Below are 18,298 nucleotides of genomic sequence, written 5' to 3'. Positions count from 1 at the left end.
TTTTGTAGCAAAATATTCTGGCTCAATACCAAGGTCTTTTTTTTTTTTTTTTTTCCTCTAAGAGGAATGTAAATTATGAGATTCACAGAAAGCTGAACATTGACATAAAAGCATCTGAGCTACCCATCATATTTAGGGAAATACTATATTCATAAAGCAAGCTTTACGCGGGTGGGAGGGAGAAAAGAAAGAAGTCAAATTGCTCTATGGATTGTTCCTAAAGGGAATCCTATGCTAAATAGTAAGTTAACTCTATTTTTGCCTCATAAATAACCTTAAAAAATAGTGCTCTGAGCTATGCAGTTCATCTCTCACACTGTAAATATTCCTGAACTTCTAGACTAACTAAGACCCTTGTGTAAGAGGGATTCTAGTCTCAGAATCTTCTACCAGAAGTGGGGCAGTTGGGGCTCACAGACATTCTACCTGAAGGAAGACTGGTTTGAAAGATTGCATTGGACTCTGTGTCAGTCTTGCCTAAGCTGATGGCCAAAAATGTAATGAGTTTCTGCTTTCTGTGATGCGTGTGATAGGAAGCACTGTGATAGGATGGTCTGTGATCTCTTGGATTTGAGGTGCTAGCTTGCATCAAAGAATGAAAGGCTTTAGTAGATGTTGAAGGAGAGTCATCCTGAGGGGGGAAAAAAAAATCTTAGCTTTTTCTTCAGCCTAGTATGTGCTTAAGAGGAACCAAGCAAGAAGAAACACATCTCATGCGCTATATGATGAACTATATACAATTGCTTACTAGCTGAGTGTTGGATTTTTTTTCCCCTCCTTTTATCCTTGTGAAAGCAATGGTGAAATCCGGAGTATCTTGTTAGTTTGCTTGGGTTTGCTAGTTTGGGGAAGTAAGGGGACAAAGGACAAGACATCCCTGTAGGAATAAAGAAATAAAATGCCATTTTTTCCCCTTGGTAAGATCTTTGCTCCACTCATGCACAGATAGAAGTACAGTTCTTGTGACCTCTCAGACTAGTCATTAGACTTGTAACACGGATAATAATGCACACTAATAGTACAGGATGGACCCTAGCCTCTCCCTGAAGTTCTGCTTTTAATTATAATGGTGTTCCCAGGGCAACCACTGAATGAAGAGTTAAGATCACTGTTTTGTTAAGGAAAACTCACTGTTTTCCCTTTCCCCTTTCCTTTACCCACTGTGATGTTGCCTCAAGCCTTTTTTTTTTTTTTTATTCAGCTTAAAAGTCAAAAGGATGTTTTGAAGTCCTTTTCTAGCAAGTATAATAATCATGGTGAAATCATGCATGCTTGCCACTTGAGCTACAGAGTGTGTGTGTGTGTGTGTGCATCTGTGATAGTTATTTGACCAGGCAACTCTGCTCACACTATGAGAGGAGAAGCAAAACAGAGGTTTAGCTTGGCAAACTCTGCTTTTCTTTCAGTGTCGGATTTTCCTGAAAAAGCAATCACTAGCCTGCCAAATCCATATACTAAGAAAAATCTAGAGCAGTGTTTCCTGACCTTTCTATTACTGGGTCTCACCCTGCCTAGTGTCAAGCACAGCTATCGCAGACTGTGCAATTTCCCTGAAGCCAGAACAGATTAGGAAAAGCTTGGACTCTGAGTTACACATAAATGGCTTTTTAAGTTACAAACAAAAACAAAGAAACCAAAGGGCTTCATGTGTGGCCGCTCAACAATATAGTTCAGACCCTTTGTCCCTTCAGTCAGTATCGTGTTTCATGCAAACTGTGTTGACCACCCTCGTCCTCTCCTTATGCTCAGGATAAAAATCAACCTGTTTTATCAGATTTCAGGGCATTACCCTTTGAACTCATATCCTCCCCTTCACGTTTTTATAACTAACTGTTTAGATTTATCTGTCCTCACCTGCACGAGTTCTCCCCTGAAAATATATTCCTACCTGGCCAAAAACACAGCTCCCTCACAGCATTCTGTGCTTCCCCTATCAAGAAACACATACTGCTATGCTCAGTACTCCTTCAGATTCTTACAACTCCTCTGGCATACTTTCAGTAGTACATGGTGGAAAAAAATATATCAATTTGTTGATTAGTAATTTTCACTTTTCCTTTTAGCCAGCAAAAACATGGATGTTCTGCAATTTCAGACATTGTCTTCTCTCTTACTTCTAGGTTTGATTTAGATTTTATTGAACAAATTAAATCTTGCATTTAATGAGTGCAATTAGTTGCAATTTTCTTTCTGTGGTATGCCTTTGGAATGGACCAGGCATTCCAAGTTTACCATTTTGACAAATGTTCTTTCTATCCCAGATCTGGATTTGCAGCTTACTCCTAGTGGAGAAGTCACAAAACAGATTGGAGAGGCCCTGCCTGTGTCATGCACAATTTCTTCTAGTAGAAATGCAACTGTGCTTTGGATTAAGGTCAGTAATTTATCTACTTCACACTTCATCTGTGTATTCACCCCTTCATATTACTGCTGCTACTTCAATGTTTTGAAAGGATGGAAGTCATTTTAATTTGGCTTTTTAAAGAATATTGTTAAAATGAGTTTTATATGTATTGCTAAAATAAGAGATACTGCTTCAAGTTGATGACTAAAAATTAGTTACTCTAATTGTCTCAGTTTTCAAATGGAGAGAAGTAATGACCACTACAATACAAATGCAATTTTACTGAAATGGTCTAATGCAAGGCCCTTGTAGAATCAGTCCCCATTAAGGAGAAGAGCCCCTTTGGAAGAATTTGGATTTATTAATCATTTTTTCAAAGACATGCTTGGTCTAACAATAAACCTAGTAGAAGGGCAAGGCAGGTGGTTGAGAGATCGGATGTTGGCATGTGGTTTTTTAGTGACTGGTTGAAAAAAATAGCTCTCGTAGATGGCAGGTTTAAGTTATACATATACTGATGGAAACTGAAAATGATGATACCTAAGGTTGTTTAGTAGCATATGTTGAGCTCATAAGCCTTAGTCCTTAAGGAGAGTTGTCATTGTCTTGGCTTGTAACACTAGTGTTTTTGACCAGCCTACTGGCAAAGCTCAAAACTAGCAGTGATCTCATCTACACCCTTGATTTGAAAGTGAAATTGTTCAAGAAGAAGAAGCGGTTTATATAAACCTCCAGTAATTTCCACTTTTCCTGCTGTGATGTTGTAGTTACTAATGGGAGACCAGTTAAGGAATAAGACTGTAATCTACCAAAGCGTTTGAAAAATTCTGTTAATACTGGTCACTTTTGTAATTTAGAGGTTAATGTATTCTGAATTGGAGTTCATAAAGATTAATTCCTCACTTTATCAGGACAATACCAGAATGCAAACAAGTCCATCATTTTCAAGTCTGCAGTATCAAGATGCTGGAAACTATATCTGCGAAACTACTCTGCAGGAGGTTGAAGGGTTAAAGAAAAGAAAGACACTTAAACTTATTGTGGAAGGTAAGAAAACAAAAAAAACCTATGATTATTAATTGTTCTGTTCAAACAAAGTGCTTAAGTGTAATATTTTTCTTCTAGGAAAACCTCAAATCAAAATGACGAAGAAAACCAACACAAATAAAATGTCTAAAACAATTGTCTGCCATGTGGAAGGTTTTCCCAAACCAGCAGTGCAATGGACAGTTACTGGCAGTGGAAGCATCATAAATAAAGCAAGTATCTTTCTTACTACTTTATTCATTAAAAGATAGAGGGTACAACCTAAAGGTAAGAAAAATTTTCCAGGTAGTGAGATTGAAGAAACTCAGTCAATTTTATTTATCTAAGAAAAGGAAGGTTAAATGATATTGCATACTTTGTGGATGGTAGATACATGTATGATTTCTGACAATAAAGAGCTATTGAATATAGCAGGCAAAGGTACAAGAGTTCAGTTAGCTACAAGGTTAAGCTGGAAGAAGAAAGAAAAGGTTACAAACGAAATGTGCATTTTTAAGTGAGGGTGTTTAGTCATTTTATCTGGATAATGTGGTGACTTTGCCATTGCACAAGGAATTTACAAATAATAATGGAACTATTGAATTTGTTAGAAAGCAGGTACTTGATGTAGGAATTAACTGCATGAAATGTTACAAGTACAAATCAGAAAGTATATGTGCTATAGTTCCTTACGGGCTTTGCAGTTTTTAATCCTAATTTTTATAGGTCTTTATAGATTATATATTATATATAGTTTATAGATTTAATTACTTCATTAGGCTTCGCTTTAGTCCTAGGGAATTACACATGACTGTAAAAGTTTGTCCATTTACTTGCACCTTTAGGTTAGGAATTGTGTTGTCTATAAAATTAATTGAAAATATATTTTTTCTGGACACTATTAAAGTAAGAATGATGTTCAGCAACTTTAAGGAACAACTTCATATCCTCATTACAGCGCAGATACCACTAAATATAAATAGCTTGGCAAAATGATTCTTAGAGTGGAAACAACTCAGGACTTGGAAGTTGGAGAGTAGAAATCTTACAGTGTTTATTCCCCGTATAAAGGCATGAATGAGAAGGAGCAAGGTGGAAAGAAATGAGAAGTCTGGTTTGGGGTTTTTCCTTAAAGAATTTTGTCACTTGGAAATTCTTTTAAATAGTTGAAAGAAATGAAAACAAATACAGAATGTGGCCGATTTTATCAAAAATGCATCTTTATCAGTGGTCTTACAGTACATGCTATGCAAAATGTAGATATAACTGAATATCTTGAGCAAAGTGTTTTCTTGCAAACAGTCATGTTACCATGTAATAAAATCATGAATTATTTTTATTGGTGCTATTTGGAAAATTGAAATATTAGTTGATCATTATTTCATTCTGAACATTTTCATTGTGTAATGCAGGTAATGCATTTATTGTTCTTTGCATTTTTCAAGGATACTAATCTTCATTTTCTACCTTTTCAGACAGAGGAGACCAAATACGTTAATGGAAAATTTTCCAGTAAAATTGTAATTGCTCCTGAGGAAAACGTGACTTTAACTTGCATTGCAGAAAATCAGTTAGAAAGAACCGTGACCTCTTTGAACGTCTCTGCTAGTGAGTACCTTTTAAAGATTATTTCCTTAAAATTGTAGTTTTACATTAAGTACCCGCACTTCACACTCAAATGAAGAGTAGGTGTTCATAGTAATGTTGATACTAAGATAGATATTTAGCCTTTTTGTCGTAAAAGGCAAGTAATTGCACATACAGCCTGGTTTAGTAGTACATAGAATTTATTGGTAGTTTTCTGGATGAAGTCACTTAGCCAAGGAAGTCATGAAGATTAGCTATATCATGTATGCACATATTTTGTATTATTACAAAATAATATTACAAAAATGTTACAAAATAATATTATAGCAGTAGTACAAAACAATATACGTTTTGTATGTATAAAATATCATTTACAAAAGACAAAAGTCTTTATTACTACATAATCATCTTTTAGTCCCTAAATTCCAGTTTATCATTACTGGGAAGACTTGATTCTGAATGTCAGTGTTCAGTGATGAAATGGGGTGAGAAGCTACTATTTATGAAAAAGTAGCACAGAAACATATAGTCAGAAATATTTCTGTGATCAATGTTACAGTTTTTGAGTAAGATTCTTCAACTGGATACATTATAGTTACAAAACAATTTCTGCTCAAAGATTAATTATCTCATTGGGCAAATACTGCATTAAGTTTCAGCGTTTCTGTCATTGCTGTAAATAGACAATTAACAGTAAATTTCAGGTATAACACTTTTTATAATTAATTTTAATATTTCTCATTTCAGTAAGTATCCCAGAATATGATGAGCCAGAGGATAGAAATGGTATGTATGGCTTTCCATTTTCATAACCCTTTCTATTTATTTTTTCAGTTTAAGACCTAGGTAGTCTCACCAAACAAGTTCCACAGCCCCTTGAAGTAGCTAGTGCCATGATTGACTAAGAATATGACTTTCTTGAAGTTTTAAGTGTTTTTTTTTTAACCTTGTCTTTAAGAACAGTGCTTACTTTTTTTTTTTTTTTCATTTTGACATTCTGACTCCTTTTCTTGTTTCTGATGGCAATACTTTAGAAACGGTGTAACACTTTTCTTTATCATAGGTCACCTCATTATCTTTTCTTCTTTGCTTCAGATGACAATAGCGAAAAGGTTAATGACCAGGCAAAGCTAATAGTGGGCATTGTAGTTGGTCTTCTGCTGGTTGCCCTGGTTGCCGGCGTTGTCTACTGGCTCTATGTGAAGAAATCAAAGTAAGAATTTATGAAAAATTTTATATTACATTTTAAAAAATAATCAGAAATGTGTATTTACCTGTTTTCCTTTTGGCAGCATTCCAGTAGTCTGAACAGGGACAAGTTATTAGTATGTGCATTTAACAGAGAAAGGAAACTCGATGCCAACTCTTGTTGGCATGCCCTAATGCTTAACAGGACATGTCTCTTGGAGGTGGGACTCCATGACTTTCCTACCTAGTCATCTATAATGAGGCTCTGTTTCCTGACAGCCAAGCCTGAGCTGAGTCTTGCATTTAAATACAGTACTTGTTACTTAATTGTCGGGTGTTACCCCTGTGTGGCTTTACTGATACTAGAAACTGTCCTCACTTAAAGGTGGAGGTGGGGTAACTGTTCTGCTTTTTAGAAAGTAGATTAAAGTACAGAATGTCTGAATTATCTCAGGGAGGAAAAAGGTCCGTAATTCATTTGCTCACATATACTTTGAGATGTATGAAGTAAGATTGATAAAGATAGACCTTTTGTTGCTGAAAAACTAGAAGCGCTCATCAAAATCAGTATGTTTTAGCCATCCTAAACACATACAGGATTTGCAAGTGAGGCCTGCTTGGCTTTCAAGTTTCTTTATTATCTCACAGGCTCACTTTGAGATCATCCAGTTTATTTTCTAAAACGTAACCATGTTTCTCCATCTTTTTAAAGATGGTCATGACTGTATGCTGTTTGGCCTTATCACCACATATCTGTCTCTAGGGAGACCATATGACAGGATTGTTGTCTTAAGAGTTCCATACAACTACTTTTTGACAAGGTAGATTAAAGTAGTTATGCATAAGTAAAAATCAGTATGGGTATACAAACAATTTTGTAATTCTTTTTATGACCTTTCATTAAAATTAGCTCAAATGAATTCTAGAATATACTAGAGGAATTTTACTATGAACAAATATGTTTCATTGATATGAAATTACAACAAGAAATTCTCCATCTGCTTGTATTAGAAAATGCTATTTTTTGAGGTATTTCATAAGGATTTTACTCCAGACATAGCTGAGTGGGTTTTGGAAGTTCTGCAAATAGAGAAATGCTGTAAATGACCCAAGCACAGAACCACATTTGGATATTTAAGGGGGGGGACAGGGTGGAGAGCTATTTTTTGCAATGCTTAGGCTTCTGGTTAGATATTAAAAAGTAATAATAACTTTGAGGTGCTCCTCCCACACTTTGCTACTCTTTAATAATGTCCAGAACAATTTTCTTTCATCTCTGTTTTTGCATATGAGAATGTACAATCATAAAACTGTACATTGATTGGGGTGTTTTTTTTTTTTTTTCCTGCAACAAGTGGTTTGGGAACAAGGAGGGCAGAGAATTACATTTACATCATTAGGTAGTGTGGGGAAAGCTAACGAGAAACTTAGAATATAGGATGTCCTTTGATGAAATAGGCTTATGATTTAAGATAGCTTTTTCATCTTCAAAGATAGGATATGTTATATTCTAAACAGACAACGCTTTTCATTGTGCTCAATTTCTCTTCGATAAGCTTTGAGTAAATATTAGAGCTGGAATTATTTAAAAGGTTTACTGGAAACAAACTAAAAATTGCTTTATAGTTAAATAATGGTCTTCATATTTGATACAATGTTACCAGCCTCTGAAACTATTAATAACTGATGCATCGTCATTGACAATCTCATGTTCTAAGCATATATTTAAGTTGATCTGTTATTATTCTCCCTAACTTCTGAATGCCATGCTTGCAAGAGCAAGCAGAGTGTCAGTATCTATTCTGACAAAGTTTTCAGCACAAATTGTAGTCTAGAAATAGGAGTGGCACTTGCAAAGAACACCTAACAACTTCAGACACAGCCTGTGTCTAATCACAACCCTCCGTCTCCATAGAGGCCAACAGTTAGTAGTTATTTTTTAACCCACCCTTGAACAGTAACTCACCTGATCTCTATCCCCAAAGTGACGCCAAAGGAAAGTCTGAGAAGGCAGCAGCACAGAACTTTCCAAGTCTGCCGAGGCAAGAAAAACATTACTTTTTTCATTATTGGTGTTGTGGTTTGTATAATCTTCTATTGTCTTGTCATCCACACGAAGTAGGAATTATACTTGTAGCCTTGGAATATATTCACAATAAATCACTTATATAGTTATTCACTGCCTCAGCTCCACTTGATGCAAAAGCTGATTATTGCCACATATTCTTTTCACTATGAATATTATCCCATAAATCAGGCACTCATCTGTATTCCATATCCTACAACCAGCCTCCTCTCACATTAAGAGTTGAGGCTACCGATCCCCGCATGCTATGTTTCTCCTTCATCTGAGCAGAAGGCCAAACATTTGTTTTCTATAGCTGTTCTCCTTTTTCCAAAAGGATATTTTAAACTAATTTGCACTGAACAGAGTATAATTAAACACTTTAGAATCTTACTAAAATTTGAATGATTCTAGGCCAGACATCTTCAGTAATTCCTTTGTATATAAAATTTTCATCTTGCCACATACAGCTGAGAGTACTATACAAATAAAAGGTTTAGAAAGAAAACATAGCATGCAAAGCCCTGTATTCCTGTTCTCTAGGCATGGAAGTGTTGCATGCATATTGAATATTTCTCCCATTTTTGCTCCTTGGGCTTGGAGGTACACAAATCTCCACTTAGGTGGGGCTAGACCAAGGTGTAAGTAGTTTAAAACGGGCAGATTGAAGCATAACAGCACAGCGGCAGTCTTAAGATTGTCCATGCTCAGAACACAATAAACTATTGAAATTCTTCTTAGAACACAGTAATCAGCTTTACGGTTACTTTATAGGAAATTAGCACATGAAACCAAACATGGCAGGACAAATATATAGGAAACTTGCTTATGTTTTCAATGAGACTAGCATTTGCATTATTTTTCATGAAATTTGCCTTCCACAGAACAGACTATGTTACAAACATCTCTGAAAGTGTCAGTTAATGTCACAAAACTTCTGTAAATTCATAAATTGAATTCAAAAAGTGTTCATTCATTTCTTGATCACTGGAATGGTTTTCTAATTTGTCTTCTTTTTTCCTACTGATAGACATCTGAATGTAATTGTAGGAATTAGAAGACAAGATTGGGGTAAATGGAAAGAGAGAGCAAATATTTCCATGTTTGGTTGTATAATACCCTCAGCTCCTAGGAAATCTCTTGCAGCTTTGCAGTTCAGTGTCTTAACATGCCTTTCAGAAGTATTGCAAACATTAATGAAATTCACAGCTCTTGCTTCAACACCCAGAACTACATCTATGTGTATTCTCTTACCTGTTGTTATCACAAGTTGGTAACAGGACAAAAGGCGCTGCAAATTTTCTTCTGAAATGGAACCGAGGGTGAGGCCTAGGCTTGTGAGATAAGAAGAAATGAGGAATTAAATCCCAAGGATAATTTTTGTGTAATCTGTATGCAGTGTATATTTAAAGCAGGCAAATCAAGGGAGATGGAAAAAAAAGTCTTTATGTTAAAAATAACGTTATCAGCAGTAACTAAACAAAATACATGAAAATAATGGCCCTTCAACACACACACAGAAGAAAACTAAAAACTTCATTTTGGTACTACTTAGGGAGATTTTGATTAGGATTCCCTGAGGGATAATTATTTTCCTGAAGAGCAAGCACAGATAAATGTAAAACATGAGTCATAATTTTAGCAAGAACTTGGAATGATCTGTTTTACAAATGAATTTAAAAGAAAAAAACAAAACAAAACAAAAAAAACCACCACCACCAAAACAAACAAACAAACAAAACAGCTGAGAGATGTAAGCAAGCTCATATTCATACAAGCAACTTCTCACTCTTCAGAACAGTATGGCCACAGTATACTAAGGTGGGGGCTTTGTAGATCTGTACATCTTGTTGTGCATGAGCTCACCTGGGCAAAGTAGGCTGTCTTGTCCTTCTTGGCAAATCCTCTGCAATATTTGAGTCCATTCAGACTGAGCTGCCCAGCTGCTCAGATACCGTCAGGAAGTCTCTAGTCTCTCTTGAGTTGCAAGTCGAGCAAGTTGACAGTAGTCAATGCACTAAAAAAGTAAGGAACAACAGTTATTGAATATTAAACTGGCAAAGGACCATTTGGCATCTGTCTCAAGTCACCTCAGGAAGTGACAGAAAGTGTGCTTTGGGCCCTTTCTCTCTTACAAGCCCAGGCCACATCTGTCGAGCCCTGAGGGTTGGTGCTATGCCAGAGTCACCTGTTCCTCTGCTGTTGGCACCACACTGCCAATGGATCACCTGGTTGCGACTCAGTCTGATTTTCTCTTCTAGCTCTTCTTAATAGCACTATTTAGATAGCACTAAAAAAAGCAAAAAAATTGTTTTGTGCTGAGGTGGTGAATCTGCCTACATAACAGTATTTGTGTAACAAAATGAAAAAGTCAGCAAGATCACCGAGCTACTAGAATTAAACTTTGTGTTTCAGTCTCAGGCACTCAGAATCTAAATCCATCTGGTTTTCAGACAGGAAAAACTGCTGCTGCTCTCATTTTAAACAAGCAGTATATACCATACTCTGTAATACAGAGTTTGGGGTGACCTACCTCTTTCAAAGTGAGAGCGCTGCCTTTTAGCTCTCTATTCTCACCCATTTTGGCTTTAGGAAAATAGAGATGACATTTAGTGAGGTGAACACCACAGCTTCACTGAATGCGGAACTGAAATAGAACACCTGAAAAATAAAACTTGATAGCAGTGCAGGATCTCCCAGTTTTAGTCACTGAACCATTTTAGTGTGATCAAAAAACAGTAATGCCAGTTAGTTACAGTTCCCTCTGTCATTAAGTGTCAGGTCATTTGAGATCCAGTATACTTTGGGCACTCTAAAACTCCTGATAAGAAGCCAAAAAAAGGATCATGCTGAGCCATGCCAATAGTCCATCTAGCCCATTACTTGTCTCCCAGAGCAGACATAAGCAGTTACATAAAGTGGTGAGAGAACAGGTCGGACAAGCATGATGCTGCTTTCTTAACCTCCAACTCACGTCAGCTCAGGTAATTGCCCAAGTCCGGATTCTTTCAGCTTTTCATTTCCTTGCCTGCTGTCTACTCTCCAGTTTTGTAAGACTTATGTATGGAAAAGGCCATGCCAAGCCAGATTCTGTGCTATACCTGAAACAAAAATATTTTTTACATTTTAATTTAAAAAGTTAAAAATTTTCTATTTTTTTTTAGTTAAGGGCTTTATGTGTTTGCTTGGGTGTTTTGTTTCTGTTTTTTACTAGGATTAAAGAGATTTGTGAAAGGCTACTAAGAACACAGGAGAAGATTAATCTCTATCAAAGCACTGAATTTTCTTCCTCATTGCATCTTAAATCCTTCCCTTCTGTGCAAGTAATGCGTTTCAGGTTTTGAGATACCAGGAGAAGGTAGAAAGTTTACAGTACAATAGAAATTTGCCACTACAGAGCAAGTTACTTTGGGTTATAAACTCAGCATTTTTTAAATTAGATTTGCCTGTGACAAGCAGTAGTTTGGAGCTGTGCAGTAAGTGGTTTTTACAGCAAAACTGGTTCTGCACAGACACCTACCTTCCTGTCAGCCACACAAACATGACAGAGGCAGTCTAATAACAACAGTAAGAGGTAAACACGACTTGGAAACATTAAAAGTTCAAACCACTTAGGAAGTAACCCACTCCAAAATCTTCTCAGTTTTGGTGTGGTCCCATTCTGTGCAATCTGTGGCACGTGGGGCCCACAGTCGCGTGCCCCACTAGTGCTCCCCATCACACATCCCCTGGGCAGAGGAGCAGCATCCGGCAAATGCCCGGAGGTGCTGAGGGGCAGGGGTATTTGCACCCTTCAGAAGCTCTTTCTAGATAAAGCCTCGGTGGCACTCTCTGAACGATCCCTTTCAAGGCTCCTTCAGCTGAGGGCACGCGTGTTGCTCAGCCCTGGATAGCAGCCTTTGCTCAGATGGAGGACGTGCACAGAAACACTCCGCTAGCAAAAACTGAAATCAGCAGTTTTGTGAGGTACATACCTGCATGGTGTCGGCGTGACATGTCACACTATCTCGCTAACCTGTGTCTTCATTGTATTTCGCAAGTCAGTGTCACTACGGATCTTTACCCTGAAGCAAGGGTGAGCATATGCATGAATCTGTCACAACAGATGTTACTTTTCTGTAGGGGAAACAAATTATCCATAGAGAAAATGCCTATACCATAATCTGCTTTGACACTAGGGATTTATTTTGTCCCACTCAAACCCATTTGCCCATTTACATTTTAAAAATTGTGGCCTTCAAAATGTTATCACAGCACTGCAGGAATCTTTCACCTTGGCAGACAGTGAGGCTTCTCACACACTAAATGAATGGCTTAGTGGTTTTATTGTGCTAAGCCAGACTAAGCACTTAACTCATTAATTCATCTCCACTACTTGTATTAAAGACAACCTGCTATTTTAAATGAGGCATACCTCTTCTCCCCCTCAAACATTTGCACAGTCTCTTCTTTACCCAAACCTTGTCAGTCATAGCTACCACAGATCTGGAAGACAGAACGTGTTTTTTCCAGTGCTGCCTGAATTTTCATTAATTTCTTCCCAGTTAAAGAGCTGCTGTTTGGCACAGGCTCTGAAAGGCAATTACTATGAGTACACAAAAGATTGCTATGTTGATCAAGATACCTTAGCCACACTTGTAACATTTGGAGTACGCCTTAAAGCAAACTCTTGTTTATTGAAACAAGCTACACAATTAATTTGTCAAGATACATGGATCTGCACAACTGGTTTAACCTTAGCAAATATTCGCTAGCTCAGAATAATTCTGAATTTCTGAAGAAGTAAAGCATACATACACAGGCCTGCTGCAGTACGCCAGTGGGGAATCTGGTGCTATCGGTCTGTTTACAAACATATGCAAGCCTATTGCTCTGCTCCAAACAGAACTGTAAGAATTTTCTGTTTCACTGAGAGGGGAAGAGCAGCATCATTAATGTATGGAACAAAGCGCTGCAGACATACAAAAATAAACTTATTTTTTCATTTTAGGACAGCATCAAAACATGTAGACAAAGATCTTGGAAATATAGAAGAAAACAAAAAGCTAGAAGAAAACAATCATAAATCTGAGACTTAAGAGACAAAATGCGTCAGTCATCATTCCAGGTAGGCTTTTCATATTGCTACGTATATCAGCTGTTTGGCCACCACTTCTCCCTAGCAATCTGCGTGTAGCAATCACAGTGGTAGCTTGGAAGCTGTTGCTTACCTTTCCGAGGCTGGGAAGTGGAGTGGTTGTTGACTGTGGTAGTATTGGGACAGACTCGAGCCCCTGGCCAGTTACGAATTCATACCTGCATACACACATGTTAAAAAATCCAAATATTTAGATCTAAGTTAGCACTTGGTTTTATTTTAATTCATGCACTTGGGGAAATGAAAATAAAAATTTGTATAATATAGCACTGTGGTATATACATATACATACCTGTGTGCATGTGAAGAGGACGCTTAGATACTATTTAGCAGATTTAGAGTTACAACTTCCAATGTTCACAGGAGCCTTCTTGCCCTACTGGAAGCAGTAGTTTTTGGTAGGCTTTATTCATCATTGCTGCAAGAGGCCTGAATCTTTCCTAAGAATAAAATTATTATTTTATTCAAGATCTCACATGCTGATATGGTTATCGATATGATCTTCGGAAGAGACACTGCATATTAAGCTAGTAACAATGCAACAGGTACAAAGGTTTTCCCAACTGGGATCAGTATAAAATAAACGGTATAAAAACCAGGTAGACACAGAGCTCTGTCAGAAGTTTCTGGGGCACTACAGAGCACCAACAGCACCACCCAGTGTTCACATTCAAATACACCACTGCTGCATATATGCATGCCACTGCTGCATCTCTCTGCTTAGTACTCAAAGTACGGGGTTTAGGCCATATTTCTGAGCACCTGGAGTCGTTGGTGGTAGCACAAGAGTGCAGAAACCAGCTAACCATATTGAGCTTTCTTCAATTAATCATCAACTGATCTTAAAAATGGGACTAGTAAGTGTTCAGTGGTGCTGCCTTGGGAGTTCCTCAACAGGAAAGCCATGGAGGGCCCTGATTTCCAGTGGCTGTAAGTATATAGCATTGGATACCTTCTCTGGCTACCAGGGTTTTAAAGTATGTAGCAGAGTTATCATGTTTCTCATGTCTATAAAAAATACAGTTTGGATTATGAATAATTTCAGTATGTTACCTGAAATTTTAAAATACAAGTCTATATTTTTACACTAAATACGCAGATCTCAGGGGGTAGAATGATACAGTACGTAAAGATGCAGCATTCCTTTGCTAGGGATATCAGTATTTTACTAGTATGGAAGAGCAAATTGGGAATGCCCAAAGTAAACCGATTTGCAATATCAAGGGGATTAGATGGAGACAAAATTACTGAGGGTATTTATTGACCATAGCAGCTCAAACAGCATCATGGACCTACAGTGCAATCTCTTATTACAATTTTTTGTTTCTTCAGATCAGTATTTCTACATAAGCGTAGAGCTTATCCGGAAATACATTACTTTGCAGATAAACTTACCTGATTTACCAGGAACAGCGTTGCAACAAGCTGTTCTTACAATGTAAGAAAGTATTCTCATTATTGAATTGCAGAACAAAATATTGCTAATGTAACTTTTTATTTAGAGGTTAGATACTGAGCGGTTATGTTGGTTAACATATTTAAGACTAAAACTGCTTAACTGGCTTTATCTCTCATGTTTTCAGAGAATACATATAGACCAATTGAAGCATGAACGTGGATTGTATTTAAACATATACAAAGAAGTGACAGCTATTCATGGTTCAAGTATTAAACAGATCATACTACCAAGTTTTCGGAGGATTTTAGACACAATTATCTCAAGCTAAAAAACAAAAACAAAACAACTAATTTTGGCAACAGCCATGATAATAATAGGTCACCATATTGTGTTCTGTTTGAAATATTTTTTTGTAAATGTCTGCACTGAAGATTTCTTTTTGTTTGCCTTTATGTAAATTTTTTACGTAGCTATTTTTATACACTGTAAGGCTTTGTTCTGGGAGTTGCTGTTATTCTGATGTATAGTGTAATGGTTTTATTTCAATTGTTTTTATGACACCCTTTGGGCAGGTACATGTCTAATTCTGATTGTTATCAGTGAAGCCTCTGCTTTGTAGCAAGTACCTAAAGTGTAAGATTGTCTTAAAGGAAAATATCAATCTCCTTTTTCGTTCTTAGAAATCACAGTAAAGAAGAAGGGTGACAGCTGTGACAAAAATAAACTAAACTGCTAATAAAAGTGAAAATTAAAGAAAGCCAAACAAAGGGAAACAGCCAGAAAGGGAATTAAATTTCTATGGAAAAGGCTGGGTATTGAACAAGGAACACAATGAAAAATTCTTAGCCTATGTGCAGATGGTGGTTAGTAATTCTTTTCTTCTAGAGCAAGACGTGCATTTTGTTGATACATTACCTGTTGTCTTTCATGTTAGAATTAGGATAAGGAACTGGAATTCTGGATTGATTTTGATTCCTTTACGTTATCCGCTGCCTTAAAGTACTGTACCTTTTATTCATTTCAAAAAGATATCAGTCAGAATTGGAGACTTTTTAAAAAAAAAATAGAGAAAAAAAGTGGTCATATCAAAGCTGCATTTTTTTCCACAAAAATAGAATATATATATTTTTTGTGTGTTTTTGTTAACTATGCTACAGATATTGAATGCACCTTGAGATAATTTTAGTGTTTTTAACTGGTACTTAATTTATCAAACAGTACATATAATTGTAACAATGAAATGTCTATGTATCTTTAGTTACATTCAAGTTTGTAACTTTATAAACATGTTTTATGCTTGAGGAAATTTTTAGAATGGTACTGATAAGAAAATGTTTTGGCGTAAATGGCCAATAGAAAATTGTACTGAAGGGGGAAAGGTTTCATCTTCTTGGAAGGTTAGTTTCTGGAAGAAAGTAATAGGCAGCTTTGATGAAGAGGAACTGTAGAGCAAGCAGAACATCAGGTTTCCATTTACAAATATCCAGGGAAAAGTATGTTTTTATAGACTGGTAGGCAAAAATAAATAAATAAATAAAAGAAAGAGATGGACGTTAGGAAATGTATTTTGCCACTTTTGCATTATTTAGGGGGAAGAAAACACTGTTACTTGTAAATTTGTAAAATGTTACATGTCTGGGCAGTAGTGACTGATGTCTTAATAAAAGCTTCCTGTAGTGCATTGGCATGGATTAAATACATAAGATGTCCTATAAACTCTATGCTGTATAAAACAATAGAGGGAAATCCTGTTATATGCCTCTAAACTCTGATTTGTTACTGTTTTATTTGGCAAAAAGAAAATAATTATAATCTTGGTCAATATTTAAACCAAAGTAAAATGGGGTAAAAAACCAAAGTAATTTGTTTTGCATGGCTAAGCCATTATGTTATCTCTGTAAATATTGTGATTTTTTTTTTAGAATTTTGTTAAAAAAATTCTAAAATTTTTAAACACCTGTTTTTCCAAAATAAAACGTGAACACACAAAAAAGTTACTTTATATACAAATATATCCTTTTCTTTTGGTGCGAGAACACTGCCAAGTGATACACATTTTTTAAAAAAGATGCAGTGGGCATGACTCTAAACAGGAAAAGCTGTAACAGAATGCAGTGAAGGAGTATGCAAAAATCAACTATCTTTGTTTATAACACTACAAATTGTTCTTAAATACAGAGAAGAAACCTCCAAAGATCATCAGGGAAAGCATAGGGAAGGGTTGAAAATGTTCATACCACTGTCTTGGGAATGTGGGGGAAGAAGAGAAGAAGAAGTCCTTCGACTTCCACAGCTATGAGAAAGGAATTAAAACACCGTCTCATCTTTTGGGATTCTGCTAGATCTCCTATGCACTTTAAATCGTCAGTCCTGGGAGCCGGGTTTTTCACTGCTCCGCGTTCACTATAGGCACGTTTCAAGAACCAAGAGTGCAAAAAAATTAATGTTTCTATCCATGCCTAAACAACAATAAAACCGAAGTATGTCTTCACCTGCTTGTCTGACATCTCAGTTTCAAAGACCGCATATGAACGCGAGGGAGGGCACTTACCCAGAGCTCACACTGTCGTTGACTCTAACCCAGATAATTTGCACTTGCAGAATCTGGCTTCAAGAAGTCCCAGGAGGTCCAGGGGGTGTTTGGGCCTTCTCATGCACCTAGAGAGCACAAGTACTCACTTAGAGACAAGGTTAACTGCACCATGATGCCGTGTAGGCGTGTGAAACCTTCCAAGTGGTCATTGTGCATCTCCACTTGTGGCCTGGTTAAATAAAAACAAAACAAAAAAAACACTCTAGCAAAGAATCGTAGGTGTTCTGCTTGAAATTTTGTATACCACACTGGTGTTCAACTTCAGTTTACTACACGTGGGGAGGAAAAAAAATACATCCCTCCTTAGCAATGGTTTAAAAGCATGACAACTGGGAGTGGAAGAAAGGCAATCCTCTTGTTTTAAGGTTGGGAAATTAAGACACATCATGGTGTCGGTTCACAGCTGTGCAGGAAACCACCACTGAGCTTGAAACAGGTTTGTCTGCATGGTGCAAAGGCAGCATCCTGCAAGAGTTATCCCACAGGCTCTGCAAGCCATCAATTTTTTAAGTCCTTAGACACAATAATCTCTAAACTGTAGCTCACTGTAATAGATAGGAGCCACAATTAAAATGCTACCACAGAAACGTGGTAGGTAATGGCATGGCCAGAAGGCAAGGCCTTCTGGAGAAAGAGTAAGGGCTTGAACTCAACACATCAAAAGGCAAAACATCGGGTAGATTTTGTACCACATCTAAAGCCTACAGAACAACTTGCTTTCTAGGATTTTAACGCGCCTCCATCTACTACGCTCCTTGAGCTAGCAGGTGTTCAGAGCCTTAACCAGCATTAAATTCTTACTGGATTGCGAATCAGCAAAAACAAACTGTCCACACCCAATCATCTGTATTACCTATGACATGCCAACATCAACACAGATAGTTTAGGCAGTATGTTACACCTTTTTCTGCACAGAGAGTTTTCATTATGTCATTTTTTTTAAATACATGTACAAATCA

At 36.9% G+C, this 18,298-nt stretch overlaps 1 protein-coding gene across 8 annotated transcripts in view; it reads left to right on the top strand.

Moving 5' to 3' along the window:
- ALCAM (activated leukocyte cell adhesion molecule) overlaps positions 1-17,237 on the top strand; it is a 118,194-nt gene extending 100,957 nt beyond the window's left edge. For 5 of the 8 annotated variants that reach the window (XM_083821343.1, XM_083821350.1, XM_083821345.1 and 2 more), the window contains 9 exons: positions 2,262-2,374; positions 3,256-3,391; positions 3,470-3,603; positions 4,846-4,978; positions 5,705-5,743; positions 6,053-6,170; positions 8,131-8,187; positions 13,201-13,317; positions 14,931-17,237. In XM_083821343.1, coding sequence (XP_083677469.1) covers positions 2,262-2,374; positions 3,256-3,391; positions 3,470-3,603; positions 4,846-4,978; positions 5,705-5,743; positions 6,053-6,170; positions 8,131-8,187; positions 13,201-13,288 — 818 coding nt within the window. In that variant the 3' untranslated portion in view covers positions 13,289-13,317; positions 14,931-17,237. Of the gene's footprint in view, positions 1-2,261; positions 2,375-3,255; positions 3,392-3,469; positions 3,608-4,845; positions 4,979-5,704; positions 5,744-6,052; positions 6,171-8,130; positions 8,188-13,200; positions 13,318-14,930 lie in introns of all 8 variants that reach the window. The other 3 variants (XM_083821344.1, XM_083821347.1, XM_083821348.1) reach the window with 3 other exon arrangements.
- Positions 17,238-18,298: the final 1,061 nt, after the last annotated feature.

This window comes from Anser anser, assembly GCF_964211835.1.
Source record: "Anser anser genome assembly, chromosome: 1".
NCBI lineage: Eukaryota > Metazoa > Chordata > Aves > Anseriformes > Anatidae > Anser > Anser anser.
This window is presented reverse-complemented; position numbering and strand designations above follow the sequence as displayed.